The 15,870-nt window shown below is 39.9% G+C and overlaps 1 protein-coding gene across 1 annotated transcript in view; it reads left to right on the forward strand.

Annotated features, from left to right (window-relative positions):
• The window catches only part of aatkb (apoptosis-associated tyrosine kinase b), an 80,803-nt gene that overhangs the window by 59,461 nt on the left and 5,472 nt on the right, over nucleotides 1–15,870 (forward strand). The window contains exons 6-13 of the mRNA XM_055149916.1: nucleotides 2,014–2,093; nucleotides 3,478–3,596; nucleotides 4,941–5,028; nucleotides 5,533–5,666; nucleotides 8,144–8,228; nucleotides 8,557–8,678; nucleotides 10,276–10,425; nucleotides 11,850–15,093. Of these exons, the coding sequence (XP_055005891.1) occupies nucleotides 2,014–2,093; nucleotides 3,478–3,596; nucleotides 4,941–5,028; nucleotides 5,533–5,666; nucleotides 8,144–8,228; nucleotides 8,557–8,678; nucleotides 10,276–10,425; nucleotides 11,850–15,093 (4,022 nt within the window). The remainder of the gene's footprint in view (nucleotides 1–2,013; nucleotides 2,094–3,477; nucleotides 3,597–4,940; nucleotides 5,029–5,532; nucleotides 5,667–8,143; nucleotides 8,229–8,556; nucleotides 8,679–10,275; nucleotides 10,426–11,849; nucleotides 15,094–15,870) is intronic.

Here is a 15,870-nt window from a genome sequence, read left to right on the forward strand (position 1 = left end):
TTTAATGTGGAAAATGTTATAATGGGGAATCCTTGTTCAAAGTGATGAGAAACTTGGTGGATTTGGGATTTGAGGAGATGAAGTCAGTCAAGGTATGTCAATACAAAACATAGACCTTATACTAAGCCATGTGGTTTGGGAATGTGTAGTAAAGACTGTATTATTTTTGATTCGTTTTTGGTTAGATTTATAATTCCTGCATACATTAAATCAGGAATGAGATTCAAGATTAAAAATTAGGACGAAAATGTAAAGATTTAGACTTTTGTAGTTTTAATAACGTGTGTTTTGGTATTTCTCTTTTAATAAAAATGACAAGGAAAACTACAACAATTTGCTATTTCAATAATATTACCATAACTTACAGGTGCATTGTGTAACTTTTCTGGTGGAGGGTCCGTCACCTGCTTGACTGCATGGAGATGTTGTTGCTTTGCCTGGAATGTTCCACAGTATGACATTAAACAGCTCTATTGTACATTTATTCAAATATAGGTGGTTTTATTGCTCAAAAATACGTACAAAAACAGGCATTCTGACTGTGAGCGGGGTTTAGTCTCCATTAGGTTTGGGCAGAATCCAAATTTTGATTCCCTTAAACCCTCTCAGGATTTTACCAGGGTATACAGTATTACAGTATTATCAAAATGTTTCAGTACGACCTGCAGACGTATAATCTCTGAAAAGCTTCACATGAACCATCTCCAACACGATACACACACAGAACAGACTCACCATCAGCAGCACATCCTCTGTCACAGAAAGAACAGTCATATTCCACTGAGTCGTGTCCTTTAGTCCGACAGAAGCTGAACCACATCAGCGCAGTGAGCTGTTTTTATCAGCGCGGTACAGTTTATGCAAATGAGCCATGTGGTTTTAAGTTTCGTTTCTATAAAACGTAAACAAATGTGCAGAAGTACTAGTATTTTTTGGGGGGGGGGACCAACTCGCTCGCGGTTGGACTTGCCATCTCGTTTTGGTCTCCCTCATGAGCATCATGTGACAACAGAACAAAACTAATCGAACTTCATCTCCCCACACAGTTAAAAGAAACATTACAGACACTATTAGTTTTAAATCTTTACAGCATTAAACTGAAAATACAACCACACATTCATTTGTGCTGAGCAAACAAATTTAGGTATCAGTAAATTATATTATATCAGGTCCTTATGCACTGCAGATTTTTTTAATGACGGTAATGAAACTGATACTGTTGCTACTTTTTGATACCGCGGGATACTGTAATACTGTATTACTGCCCAGCTCTCGCCTCCATGAATCTAGAAAGGTTTAATGCCATACTGTGAAACATTCCAGGCAAAGCAATAATGATGAAAAGTTACACAATGCACCTTTAACATAACTAACTAAACACCAAACTTCATGTCAGACAAAATCTTTTCTTTTCTCTCTGCGTTGTATAATAAACAACAAATAGAACACGGAAATTCTCTTCGTTTGCAAATCCTTTCAGCAGCATCCTAACCAGATGGCTCAGTCTCACACTCACTGCATTTTTATCTTTTTCTACATTATGAACACCTGTCTCTTCATAGTACATAGTAAAATACAGCCACAAGAATCATACAGTCTTATTTAAAGGTGCACTGCGGAACATTTCTAGTGGTAAATCTGTCACCTGCTTGCCTCCATGGAAATGTTACTGCTTTGTCTAGAATGTTCCACAGTATAGATTAAACTCATCTATCACAAGGGAGACCAGCAGGTTACAGCACTACACTACATTACAAGTTGCATTTTTGAGCAATAGAAACACCCGTAATTGATAAATGCTACATGGATACGTTTAATGTCACACCACGGAACCAGGCAAAGCAATAAAATCTCCATGGAGACAAGCAGGTAGCGGAACCCTCCACCAGAAAAGTTGCGCAGTGCAGCTTTAACAGAAGGGTCCATAATGAGGTGTTACTTATTTAAGGAAAAGATCTGTAATATTGTAAACTTTATTCTAACTCTTATTTTTATTTTTTTTTCTCATTTTAGTCCAACTCCTGAAGTCTTCGGACCTGAGTCGCCACAGTCTGCTTTACCTGAAGGAGATCGGACATGGCTGGTTTGGGAAGGTAGGTCTTTGAACGCACCACACGTGATAGGACACTGTAGGACTGCTGATGCCTTCACTGCCTTCTGTATAGTTATGATTTAGACCTGTTTAAGCCTTGTTTAATCTAGTATGATCCCTGGTTTAGACCTAATAACACTTTTAGTCTTTGTTTATCATGATTTTATTCATTGTTTAAAGCAAAATTGATTCTTGTGAGCTTTAACCCATGTTATAATGTTGTTATCTCATCAAAAACAGACCTGGAGTTGTGTTTTGTTTCATTCAGATAGGTTTGAGAAACCCATTATTAGTCTGTCTGCATTCACAAAGCTCAAAATCCTCTGTTCCACCTTGTCATGAAATGTTCTTTTGTTTTGTTTTTTCATATTTACAGCTCCTTTTTATCTTTTGTTCAGTAAAAATCAGCAATTCCAGTCCTGAAATTATTCAAATGATTCCCCTACTACCAGTAGAGGTCTGCAAAAATACTGAAATATGGATATATCGTTTCGTTTATGTGATGATACAGTATCAATATCCTGGGCTGCTGTATCGATATATCACCAAGAGTATTTTTAGGTATGTTTTACTCAATTATTTTGTCTAAAAGCTACAGCTGTGTTGACATTTTCACAGTTTTGAGTAAAATGGGCGTTTTTCATATTAACTTTGCACACACTTTGTGGTTTAATAAAGACTTTTAGTATCACAGCCATGATCTAGCCTTTTTTTTTTTTTTTTTTTTCACTGAACCGTGTTGAATTGATTTGAAATATATAGTACCAAATCATACTGAATCGAAAGTGCACTGTATCGAAAAACGTATCGTATCGTGGCCCGTGTATGGAGGTATGTATCGTAGCAGCAACTTCTTAACGATACCCAGCTCTAATAACCACATAACATCACAAGCTGGAACAGAGCATTTTGTTTTCAGTTTGAGAGAAGAGCTTAGCCTAAATATGCAGGGTTTGTGTGTTAAACAAGTTTGAATGAAACAAAACGCAACTACAGGTCTGTTTGTGATGAGGAAACATCATTAAACAGATCAGAAAACAGCATAACATAGGCCCTTTAAGATGAAATTTTAATATTACATGAATTCTTGCTTTGCCATATTTCTTAGTAACACATTTCTATATTTTGCTCTAGTGAAATATACAGCATAATGTCATTTTTTTCTCTATATCAAACCTGAATTACTGACTTCAACTCATGTCTCTCTCTTGTCCGTCCCATCTCATGAATGGTCTTTTCATCCGTGACTGGTACGTCCATCTGTCGTGTCTTTACTGTGTGTCTCATATATGTGCGTGTACGTTTGTGTGTCCGTGTGACATCTTTATATTGTCCCGTTGGTGTGTATGTCCATTGTCTCCATGTGTCTCCGTGTCTCTGCTCAGGTCTTACTGGGGGAGGTGCACGCCGGACTGAAAACCACTCAAGTCGTGATCAAGGAACTCAAGTCCAGCGCTGGAGTTCATGACCAGATGCACTTCCTGGAGGAGGCTCAGGCATTTAGGTAAAAAATAGAAATGATAAAAATAAAGCAGTGATTTCAATTTCAATGATTTTTATATATTTTAATTAAAACTGTAGTTGAAGGGAAATCATTTGGACCATCAAAATCACTTAAATGCAAAAGATAAGTCTCTTATTTTTAGTAATGGAACTAATCTAATTTTGCAATAAACACTTTTATGTCATTGCATCTTATTTTGTAGACAATACTACAATATAATACAATACTGTGTAGAGCAGGGGTCTCCAACTTGCAGCTCGGTAGAAATGATTTCTGAATTACATGTATGGTGCTGAATAAGTAAAATGATTAATTAAATCACTTTTACCATTGTACATGTATCATTCTGATGCCTGTAAATGGATAAATGGAAGGTTTATGTTACAGGTTTTTAACTGTATGAGGAGAGCTTGGATGAGCTGCGAAACGTCTTCAACCAAACTAACTTTTGTCCGGTCGACAAACTGAATTTTCTCCTCATGGATTCTAAATGGACGACTGAGGGATTGTTCGCACATTTTTAACTGTATCTCATTTAAGGCTCGTCATGGCTCTTATAGTTACTCAATTTCTTGTGTCCTCTAAAACTAACAGTTCACTGGCATTTTTGTTTTTTTAAAAGTAGCTCACCAGAGGAAAAAGGCTAGAGACTCCTGGTACAGAGACATATATTAATCCTTCTAGGTCTTATATAGAGCTTTATGTTATGTTATAATGCTGTTACCTCATCAAAAAATAAACAGAGTTTTGTTTCAGTCACACATGTTTGCTTTTATTATTAGTTTGTCTACATCTCCAAAGCTCAAAATGCTCTGTTCCCCCTTGTGATGTCATGAAGCTGTAGCCGTTTAAGTTAACAGCTCCTTTTACCTTTAGTTTAGGAGAGATTGGAAAGTCTTGACCTGAAATGATCCAAATGATTCTAGTGAAATTATATAAAGTTTTCTGTTTGAGAAAAGAACTCAACCTAAATATGCAGGATTTTATGTGATAAACGTGTGTGGAAGAAACAAAACACAACTCCAGGTCTGTTGGTAATGAGGAAACAACAACATTATAAAACAGCTCAGAAAATATGGATAAAACATGGGCCCCCTGAACCCTTAAACCAAAAGCTAAATATTATATAAAATGTCAAAGTACAGTGAATAAATATACTAAATGTTATTCCCTGTGTGGACAAATTCTTACACTCTGAGGCGACTGTAAAATTCTTTAAAGATACATTTGTAGTCTTGTCGTACACAATAACAGCTAGCAGTAGTAGCCTTTTTCACAATTTTCCTCAATTACCTCCAACAATATTTCATATCCAATCTATCCTGCTTGTGTATCCTTCCTTAGATCCCTGCAGCACCCGGCTCTACTGCAGTGTCTGGCCCAGTGCACAGAGGTCACGCCCTACCTCCTCGTCATGGAGTTCTGCCCCCTGGTGAGTAATTATCGCCACTAAAATCAATGTAACTGAAATATATATGTGTCACTTGAGGAAAACCCGTGAAGTAAATTTAATTAAACCCGTTACTTATTCTCTGTGCGTTGCGTTTGCTGACCCCTAGTGGCCGGACATTGAAACATAATAGGCCACTGTGATGCATCTTTGATTTGCAAGACTTATATTTATTAATTACCAACTTTTAATGACAATATTGACTTACTGTTGTTATTGAATTGGAGTTGAAACATTTATACCGAACGCTGATACATTTACAGTTTATTATGTACTGTTTCTATTAGAGTAAATTACTAAGAATATAAATAAACACAATTGATTCTACTAAAATAATTTATTTAAATGACCTGACCTGTTTTTGTGGACCACTTTGAAAATCCAAAGAGTAGTAGTAACGAGAAACTATTAATACAAAGGAAATTAGGTGTGTTATGCTGCCCCCTGGTGGTGAGTCCATGTACCATTTATCTGTGTTGTTGCCAGGGCGATGTGAAGGGTTACCTGCGCAGCTGCCGAGGGTCAGAGGTCATGACCCCTGAACCCCTCATGCTCCAGAGAATGGCCTGTGACATCGCCTCAGGACTGATGCACATGCACAAACACAACTTCACTCACGGGTATGACACTAATGTTGTATACATAAACATAAAAAACAATACGATAAATACTATATTCACTTGTCAATAAAGATATGAAACCTGTAATAATATATTTTAGGGTTTAGAGTTTGTTGTGTGAACAATTTCTTCGCAAAAGTGGGAAAATTTGGGGTATTTTTGTTGTAATATGATAAGATTTGAGCTGTACAGGGTTGAATAACTAACTTTTTTATGGCTATTTATTGGTTCATTATTTGTTGCAGCCATAAATAGGAAGTGTTTATGGGGGTGCTTCTGGCTCCATCGACTCTGGCTCCAATTGACTGTACTTTGAAAAATGGTCGCCCCTCTCTCTATTAACGCTAGGGATGTAACGATATTGAAATCTCTCGGTACGTTATTATCATGATATGCATCACACAGTACAACAATTATTGCGAGAGAGGCTAATATAATTCTAGATAGGCCACTTTTTTTTTTGCTTTTAAAATACCTTGATAAGATTTTGGTGCGAATTATTGCTGTCAGAATCTCAAGAATTCAAGTAAAAAACACATTTCTTCATGTTGTCTGTGCTGAAATGAATCATGGGATATGTAGTTCCCTATGTTTATTACCTGTTCCTATTAAAGAACAACACATTTAAGCAAAGGAACTTGTAATTCGATATGTTGTGACAGCTCTCGATATTATTGTGAGACTTCTGACGATACAATATCACGATATTTCAGTTATCGTCACATCCCTAATAAAAGTTGCAGTGAGCCTTTTCATTTTCATGTTAAATGTTTGTATTAAACTGCTCTACGTAATCCTGGTGTTTTTTTTTATTTGGCTACTTTGTCTGTAAATAAATTCCTATTCCTAATATTGCTTCAAATTCGCTCCTATAACTGCTGGCCTCGTGAGCTTCATTTGACTGGAGCTGAACACTATGGGTGACGTCACACTCCCTTAGTCCACTTCTTTACAGTGTATGGTTGCAGCTCATACTGCTTAATGAAAAATGGTTTACGAAGATTATATTGCATTATTGTTATTGTATCAGTGACACAAAGTAGTTTCAATATTTGTGAAGAATCCCTCAGTCGTCCAGGTAGAATCCATGGCGAGGAGAAACTAAACAGCTACTTCACAAGAGGATGTACCAACACAGACGAGAGAGCAACACAGGACCTCAGTCTGCTGTACATCTCCACTTAAAAGCCAAGGGTCACTCATTTGAGAACAGCGAGGTACAGATTTTAGCTAGAGAAAAGAACTGGTTTGAGAGGGGAGTAAAAGAAGCAATTTTTGTTAAGAAAGAGAATCCTTGTCTAAACAGAAATGGAGGGCTCAGACACCATCTATCTCCTATTTACAACTCCATCCTCAAACCTAAATCAAAACAAACAAGAGAACAACAGGTGTAGCCAGGTCAGGTCCAGAGGTGTGGAAGCTCCATTATGGCCATGAATGTTTATGTTAATTAGACCCCACTCCCTGCACAGGTCAATAGGGCTAACTAACTAACTAACAGAAACTGTAAACAAATAGGTGTGTTAGTTTCAGAGTAGTTAGTTAGATTGATATAAGGAAGTGTCCACCAGCATTCTGACTAGAACTGAAGAAGCAGCTTGGATGAGCTGCGAAACGTCTTCAACCAAACGAAATTTTGCCCAGTCGACAAACTGAATTTCTCCTCGCCATAGTTTCATTATTATAATTTATCGCAGTATATATCTGTAGCAATATGCCATGCTTTAAAACTTGTTATCATGACAGGCGTAGCTGTTAGCAGGGAATGAAACCATAAACCATTCTGTTAGAGGGCAAATGGCTTGACTCAGTTAGCAGTGAATCGTGATGTAATAATGGACAGAAAGAAACTGAATTGGTGATTTCCTGAAACAATATCCTGATGCTGCCCGAGTACTGCTCAAAACTCCAGCATCAGTGATTTTGTTGCAGGCGATTACTTCTGACTCCAAGACTGACTAAACTACAGTGCATTTCTTTATTTTTATTTTTCACTGGAGAGTATTTTATTTTAAAAAGGGCCCACATTATGCTGTTTTCTGGTGTGTTATAATGTTGTTTTCTCATCACAAATATGCCTGGAGTTGTGTTTTGTTTCATTCACACATGTTTAACTCACAAACCCTGCATATTTAGGAGCCTTTTCTCTCAAACAGAAAACACTCCACTGTGTTTTTAAACTCCATACACCTTCACTAGAATCATTTGTATAATTTCAGCCCTGGAATTGCCCATTTCTAGTGAACTAAAAGTAAAAATAAAATGGCTGTTAACTTAAAATCAACCACTTCATGACATCGCAAGGTAGAACAGAGCATTTTGAGCTTTGGAGATGTACACAGACTAATAATAAAAGAAACAAAACACAACTCTAGGTATGTTTTTGAGGAAGTAACAACTTTAAAACATGACTTGAAGCTCACAGGAGTCAGTTTTGTGTAATATAGGACCTTTGATGCTATATTTCTTTGACATAGTGATCTGGCGTTGAGAAACTGTCTGCTGACTGCTGATGTCTCGGTGAAGATTGGAGACTACGGGCTGTCCCACGCAAAGTACAAGGTATTTGCACGCAACTATAATCATAACTTAAATTGAAGGTCTCAGGTTCAATTTCCAGAGTTGTGTGGACTTTGCATGTTCTTTCCTCTGGTGGGTTGGTCTTATGCACATATTCTAATTTCTTCAAAATTCCTGGTACTCCTGACCAAAATCCTGACTCAATATCTGAACCCGATAACAAATAAATAATAATAATAATGACGAATGAATGCAGGACCAGTAGCAGCACTGCGTAACTTTTTGAACTACAACTCTGTTATTATTCTATTCTCTTTTCTAATTAATCTGCTACAACTCTATATTCACATTATACATTTTTATTTTTCAGGACGATTACTACGTGACCTCAGATCAGATGTACGTCCCTTTGAGATGGATCGCTCCTGAACTTATCGACGAAGTGCACGGAAACCTTCTAGTGGCCGATCAGACCCTACAGAGCAACATATGGTAAAATCACATGATAATAATACTAGAAAATACTGTAAATGCTAAAATAAGTGTTATGAAACTAGTAGATAGGTAAACACCATTGGAGGTTTAATAAAATCTGACAGGTGAACCCCAGATGGCATTGTATTGTTTTCAGTTGGCGTACTCATGGGCTTCTTCTGCATTACTTCTTCAATAGGGGCTAGCTCCTCCCACATGTGGGATGGCTAGACTAAATCTTAGAAAGGTCACTTGTAGACGCTTTGATTACTTACAATTTTCAAAGTTCATGTTGTGAAAAAAAGAAAGAGAATTAGAGAAATTGGTAGGATGTTGATAGTCAGGCTGGCGCTACCTAGTGCCTCCACTCAATTTCATTTCTCTCCAGCAACTAGATCAGGAATCGGAATACAGTAGACCAGGAGTGTCAAACTCATTTTGGTCCAGGGGCCGTATCCAACTGACTTTGATCCCAAAGGGGCCGGATCAGAAAACTCATATCATATAAACCCCAAAAATAACAATAAGTTCAAATATTTGTGCAGAGAAACACAAATCTATTACAGAAATCTTTTTTAATTGATGAACTCTTTCTTATTATAATATTATAATATTATGAACAACCTGAAACTTGAAACCTGAAAAATGTAATTTCAACACAATGTTTTAACATTAACTTGTATAAATAGGAATAAGTCAATTTTTGTTGTAAAATCCTGCACTCGGCTCCACTTTTCTCATGTTGGACATTTTTCTGATGAGGGTGTCACGGTCAACAGTCAAAACGATCGTCCTTTAAGAGCGTTTGGAAAGAGACAAGTCTTCATTTGTGCTGCTCTGGTGGGAGGGGCCACGTACAGAGACGCTGGAGACGCTGCTGTGATAAACACCACAGAAAATTAACAAGATTTTAATAAAAAATATAATTTAAATATTTTAGTAGAAAACCAGCCGAGGGCCAGATTAAAGGTCTTGGAGGGCCGCATCTGGCCCCCGGGCCGTATGTTTGACACCTGTGCAGTAGACGGTTCGCAAAAACCCCGGAAGTGGAAGGTCCAGGCACCAGCCAATCAGCGAAGAGCCATACATTTTGTGTAGACAATGATTCCCGAGATCGAGTTTAAAGCCAGAACAAAGAGAATGTTTGGTGAATTTTATCAAGGGGAAAGACGTTATTGCCCTTCTTCCTACGGGATTTTGGAAAAGCTTAATATACCAGTTAGTCCCGTTAGCGATGCATTACATACGTCACAACCAAATAGCAGCGATTGGTTAAATGAAAAAAAGTACCTGGCTACGGTCGAGCCAATGAATTCTAATGCTGCGAGGTTAGATGGTTTCTACGAAATGAAAGCGGCTGATGAGTCAGACAAGGCTGTTGATGTCCTGTTAGCAAAACACTAGCAGGTTGAATTCCCAAAGAAAAATACATTGTGCTCCATGGGATAATTCTCCCCAGGTTGGAGATGCAGTACCTGGAGCGGCCACTAGGAGTGCCTTTTCCAGGTCTTATTACACGCCTGTGCTTTTTCAGTTGGATTTGAATGAGTTATGTATTTTTTCTGGGTCTATGTGGTGGTAAAAAGAGTTTAGGGGCTAATATTTATCTGTGCAGGTCTCTGGGCGTTACGATCTGGGAGCTGTTTGAATTGGCCAATCAGCCGTACAGACACTACTCGGACAGACAGGTGCTAACCTACGCTGTGAGGGAACAACAGCTGAGACTGCCCCGCCCACTGCTCAAAGTGCCACTGTCCGAGCGCTGGTAAGTCACACTCCACTTAGTTTGGGGTGAATGTTTTGGAGGAATGTTTAATTGTGATTTTTCTGAAAAGTATTATGGTTACTCCTTACAGCAGAAAGAGAAGACGAAAATGTTATGAACTGTTTTGCATGAATTGCAGACATATTTATATATTGGTCCAAACTAAACTAAAGAGATGGACGACAGAGACTGTTATCTAAATATTTTTGAGGAGTTGCAAATAACATATCGCAACTAGAAAGTGATTTTGGTTTTATTTTAATTGCTATTAATCTAAAGTACAACCAAAAATAATGTTGTGTATGTAATAAACCCAAAATTATTGTCTGAATATAATGCACAAAATCAGTATTTGAGCTTACAGAGCTCACCCATAGAATGACTTGCAAGTTTTTCATACTAAGGCTACGTTTATACAATGACGGTCTGAACAGAAGACGCAAAAGTGCCGTCGCGTCTTCACTTTTTAATTCCACATTTAGACGAGTGTTTTCGGGAGGAAATCTGCCTGCATACGGTGATGCAAAGTGTGTGGAATTCGATTGGGTATGCGTGGTAGATGGCTCAGTGGTGACTCTAGTTGGCGATGCATGTGACGTAAACGCGTATGCGACATGAGCAGATCTGACCAGAGTTTTGCGTCTTGGGCAGTGTAGATGGAAACGCTACGGCGGAGCATATTCAGCTTTTCTACTCTGGAGTGTGGTTTCAGATTTTGGCGTTTTTAAACCCCAAAAACGCCATCACCGCCTAAACAAAAGGCTCTTCCAATAAAATATTTTGTCGTTTTTACCCGCAAGCATTCTCGTGTAAACAGGCCCTCATGTTAAGAAAATATTTACAGTATGATCAAAAATAAACCTGGAGTTGTTTCGCTTCATGCACACATTGAACACAAAAAGCCTGTATATTTAGGCTGAAGTCTTCTCAAAATGGAAAACACTCTCCACCTTGTAATTTCATGTGGTAATATAGGACGTGCTCCACTATTTTTAAATTCTATAAACCTTCACTTGAATCATTTGGATAATTTCAGCCCTGGAATTGCCCATCTCTATGGAACTAAAGGTAAAAGGAGCTGTTAACTTGAAACCTACCGCTTCCTGACATCACAAGGTGGAACAGAGCATTTTGAGCTTTGGAGATGTAGACAGACTAATAATAAAGGATTACTCAAACGTGTGAATGAAACTAAACACAACTCTGAGTATGTCTTTGATCATTACAACATGACTAAAAGATCTGAATCAATTTTGTGTGATTTTAAGCTTCACACTATTATATTAATTGACCCAAAGTTCCTGTGTTGTTCCAAATCATAAGGATATGACATAACTTTAAAAACACACACTGAAATTGTCTCATCTATCATCGCAAAGACATAGTTTTGATCATAGCCCTAATTCTGATCTGTTTGTGTTCAGGTACGAGGTGATGCAGTTCTGTTGGCTGCAGCCCGACCAGCGCCCCACAGCCGAAGAGGTGCACCTGCTTCTCAGTTACCTTTGTGCAAAAGGAGCCAGCGAAGCCGAGGAGGAGTTTGAACGCCGCTGGAACTCCCTCCGCCCCAACAACAGCCATACCGCTTTCTGTAGCTCCAACCGGGACCACCATGCCCCCTCGTCCTCCTCCTTTCCTCTCCTTGAGAACTTTACTGCCGGGGACGGCTACCACTCTGAATCGGGAGACGACATTTTAACCGTGACAGAGACGAGCCATGGTTTAAACTTTGAGTACAAATGGGAGCAAGCCAGAGCGGCCGAGTCTGTAAACCAAGTCGACCATCACTGTCAAGACACATTTTACCCACCAGGGGGCATAGTTGGAAGCTGCCCATCTGACAACATGAGCCATGGTGTTTCTCCGCCCACTTACTACCAATCAAAACACCTCCACGCTCCAAGTGTACTTCCTGTTTTGAGTGCCCATAGCCCGTCAGTTGGTAGTGAGTATTACATACGGATTGAAGAGCCAGTAGACTGCAATATGGATCCTGATTATACAATGTGCTCGTATAGTCCTGAATACCAAGGTAGCAGTGGTAGCTTTTTGACAGGTAGTGCCGAATCAGAGTGTATCGTTTGTCCCTCGCAAAAAAACATGGCTCCTTACTGGACGGCGAATAAATCTGAAGTTTACGATTCAAATGACTCAAGTCCAGCCATATCCTTGACGATGGAACCGCTAATGGGACAAATTTCTGACGCCAGCCCGCTACAACCATGGCAGTCCAGTCACTACGTTTCCTACAAAGACCAAGACGGCGGATACTACTACGAGCAATCGCCGCCAGATCTGTATTTGATCGGAAGGGAGCATCATCAAGAAAGCTGGGGGTCTCGAAGTTTGCGTCAAGCTTTGGGCGATTTCGAAAGTCCACTTCGTATTTCCCCCACGGCGAGTACGCCACCGCAACAAGCATTTAGAGACACATATCTGGACACGACCCATGCGTCTGTAATTGGGAAAAATATGACCGGCGGATACTATGATATGATGGGATCTTTAAGAAAGACAATGCCAAGCCATACGAAACACAACTCCCTCAGCATCAACATGGAAACCGAAGGAGCTCTTTACATCGGACACCAAGACAGCGAAACAGAAGATGACGAAGAAGATATATTTATAGAACGACACACTTGCAACACATGGCCTTCGAAACATCGCCATAGCAACCACCACAACAGACGCGCCAGCCATAGTTGTCGACAAGATGCGTACGTCGATTTCCACTACACAATGCCAACGACCGACATTGAAGACTCATGGCCAGAAGAGCATAACATCCAAGCGTACCATTCCTTGCCGAAACAGGTGGACTACCTCGAACCTCGCCTGGGAAAAGACAACAGCGCTTGCCTTAATTTAAGTAAGCACCGTCCAATAGTGCCCCAAGACAACGACGCATATGTCTACTTGTGCCATCAAAGTGAAAATCCTTCGGAATGCTGCCACTCCCATTTCATCGACCCGCTTACTGGCCTGCTGGTGCGAAACAACGCGTTCATCCATAGTTATACCCCTCACAGCAGCTACACACAAGACAAAGCCACCGACGTCCAATCTAACGACGAAATGATCAATCTGTCTCCAGCTCCGGGGGGTCCAGTTGTTCCCAAACTTGTCCATAACAAGATGGTGGACGCCGAAGAGCAGTATGTGGAGCTTTCTTGCGATAATACGCCTTTGAAAGAGAGGAGGGATGATGTTGTCAAGGAGATTGCGCATAAACAAGTTGAAGCCAAGATGGAGGATATCGTTCTTGCCCAGAAGTCGCCACCTCCTGCGGATAACATGCACGTAATGGTTTCAGATCCACAGTCGGAGCTGAGTCAGAATCTTGATAGTGGTATGGATGGTGGTAGGTCGAGCGTTAGCCTTGCCGATATTTTAGATTGCAGCGATGAAGATGAGGAAGACACCACAGATGATATTACTGACATAACTTCTGGTATTTTTGTTGATGAATCTAGCGAAATGACCGTCTCTCCTGCGTTCAAATCGCTTCAAAAACAAGTCGGTACCCCCGATTCCATGGATTCTATGGACTTACCCTCCACAGCTGGATCTTGTGAAGGTTTAAGTCCCGCTTCGTCTCACCCGTCAAGTTCTCCCAAAGCTATGGACAGTGGATATGATACGGAAAACAACGAAAGTCCAGAATTTGTCCCCAAAGAACCTCACGAAACCAGAGACCAAGCAATGAATAATTTGAACGCAAGTCTTGAGGAAGCTGAGGCGGTCGTTAAGGACTTTCAGATTGAAGATGTAGAGGATGACGCAAAATTAGATCAAGATTTAGTTCTGGAAACTCCTCAAAAAAGTGAGGAAACGTTGCAACCATTAAGCGAGAGCACGCCATATCGAGATTCTGCGTATTTTTCAGACTGCGAGATCGAGCGGCAGGCAAAGGACGATTTACAAGGAAGCAGGGAAGAGGAAACTGAAATTGAAGAAAGCAAAACCCAAGAAGGAGAGGGGTTTCTGGATGCTGAAGCCAATAAAGACCTAAAAGTAGACCAAGAAACTGAAGGAAACTTATTGGAGCTAGACTCAGTAGAGGGGGCATTGGATGAATGGCCATCCCAAGAAGAAGCTTCAAATTTTGGGGACTGGGCGGCCGAAGTGGTGGGCGCCATGGAGGAAGCGATTGGTGCTCTTAATGTGGATTCAGGTTCCAATATCAAAGATGATGTTGAAGAAAAGAGCAAAGATGAAACAACAGAAGAAGTAAAGTCAATAAAATGCCAAAATAATTCAGGGGGCGCTAGTGAGATGATCCACATTTTGCCCAAAGACGAAGTTGCGTTACAGCAAAACGCACACATTCGGCGTTTGTCATCTTCATCGTCATCGTCGTCTCCCTCTACTCCACCTCCACCTCTTCCTGCCACAGACACATACGACTACGAAGAGGAAACAGACAGTGATGATTCAGAAGAAGAAGAAGTTCGAACCTTTAACGAACAAAGCGGAGGAGAGGACAGCGAGGATGAGTGCTACGCCGTTCCTCTGATAATCAGCGACGACAGTGACGCTCACAATCTCAAAAGTCTCCTAAAGATGCCCACTCTGCTAACAACAGAGAGCATACAGGAAGAACTGGACCGCAAGAGGAAAACAGTGTCCTTCTTTGACGATGTCACCGTCTACTTGTTTGATCAGGTGAGTACAGAGAAGCTGTTGTGATATCTCAGTTTATATTATGTATTAAAGGTGCACTATGCAACTTTTCTGGGTACGCCACGTGCTGGTCTACATGGAGATGCTGTTGCTTTGCCTGAAATGTTTCACAGTATGGCATTAAGCTTATTTACCTCCATGAAGTAGGGTGATGAGATTTTCAAAATTCAAGACTGGGACACACCCGGGTTGGGATGGTTGGTATAAATGAAATTGTGTCAATCATAATCTGAGCAAAGGGACATTTTTTTTATTTTTTTTGGCTTTATAGTCATAAACAAACATGGTTTTCTGTATTTTGGCAAACAAATTACAATTTATGCTCCTTTTTACTGGTGGCAGGTATCAGATTTGTCAAGATTTGCCAGATTTGTTTAGACCTTATGTCGTCCTGTTTAGTCTTAGTTTATTCCTGGATTAGATCAAATTGGTTAAAACATAGGGACACCTGGGACATTTCTTGATAAAACCGGGACAAATCTCTTGTTTTGTATAAATCTGCAGGGACAGGGGACACAGGGCACAAAACTGGGACTGTCCCGGGTAAATAGGGGCTTCTAGTCACCCTACCAAGCTCGTCAACAGGCCAAGTCACAGGTCAGATCTATGGAAAAGTGACTACCTTGCTAACAGTAAGAATGCAGATTTTCAGTGCGTTTATGGATAACAAAAACACCTGCAATAAATTCAAGCTCGGAAGGTTGTTTAATGTCATACTTTGGAATATTTCAGGCAACAAACACGTGGTAGACACCCCTC

Source organism: Boleophthalmus pectinirostris, unplaced genomic scaffold (genome assembly GCF_026225935.1).
Source record: "Boleophthalmus pectinirostris isolate CB_2022bp ecotype Guang Dong unplaced genomic scaffold, ASM2622593v1 HiC_scaffold_14, whole genome shotgun sequence".
Classification (NCBI taxonomy): Eukaryota; Metazoa; Chordata; class Actinopteri; order Gobiiformes; family Gobiidae; genus Boleophthalmus; species Boleophthalmus pectinirostris.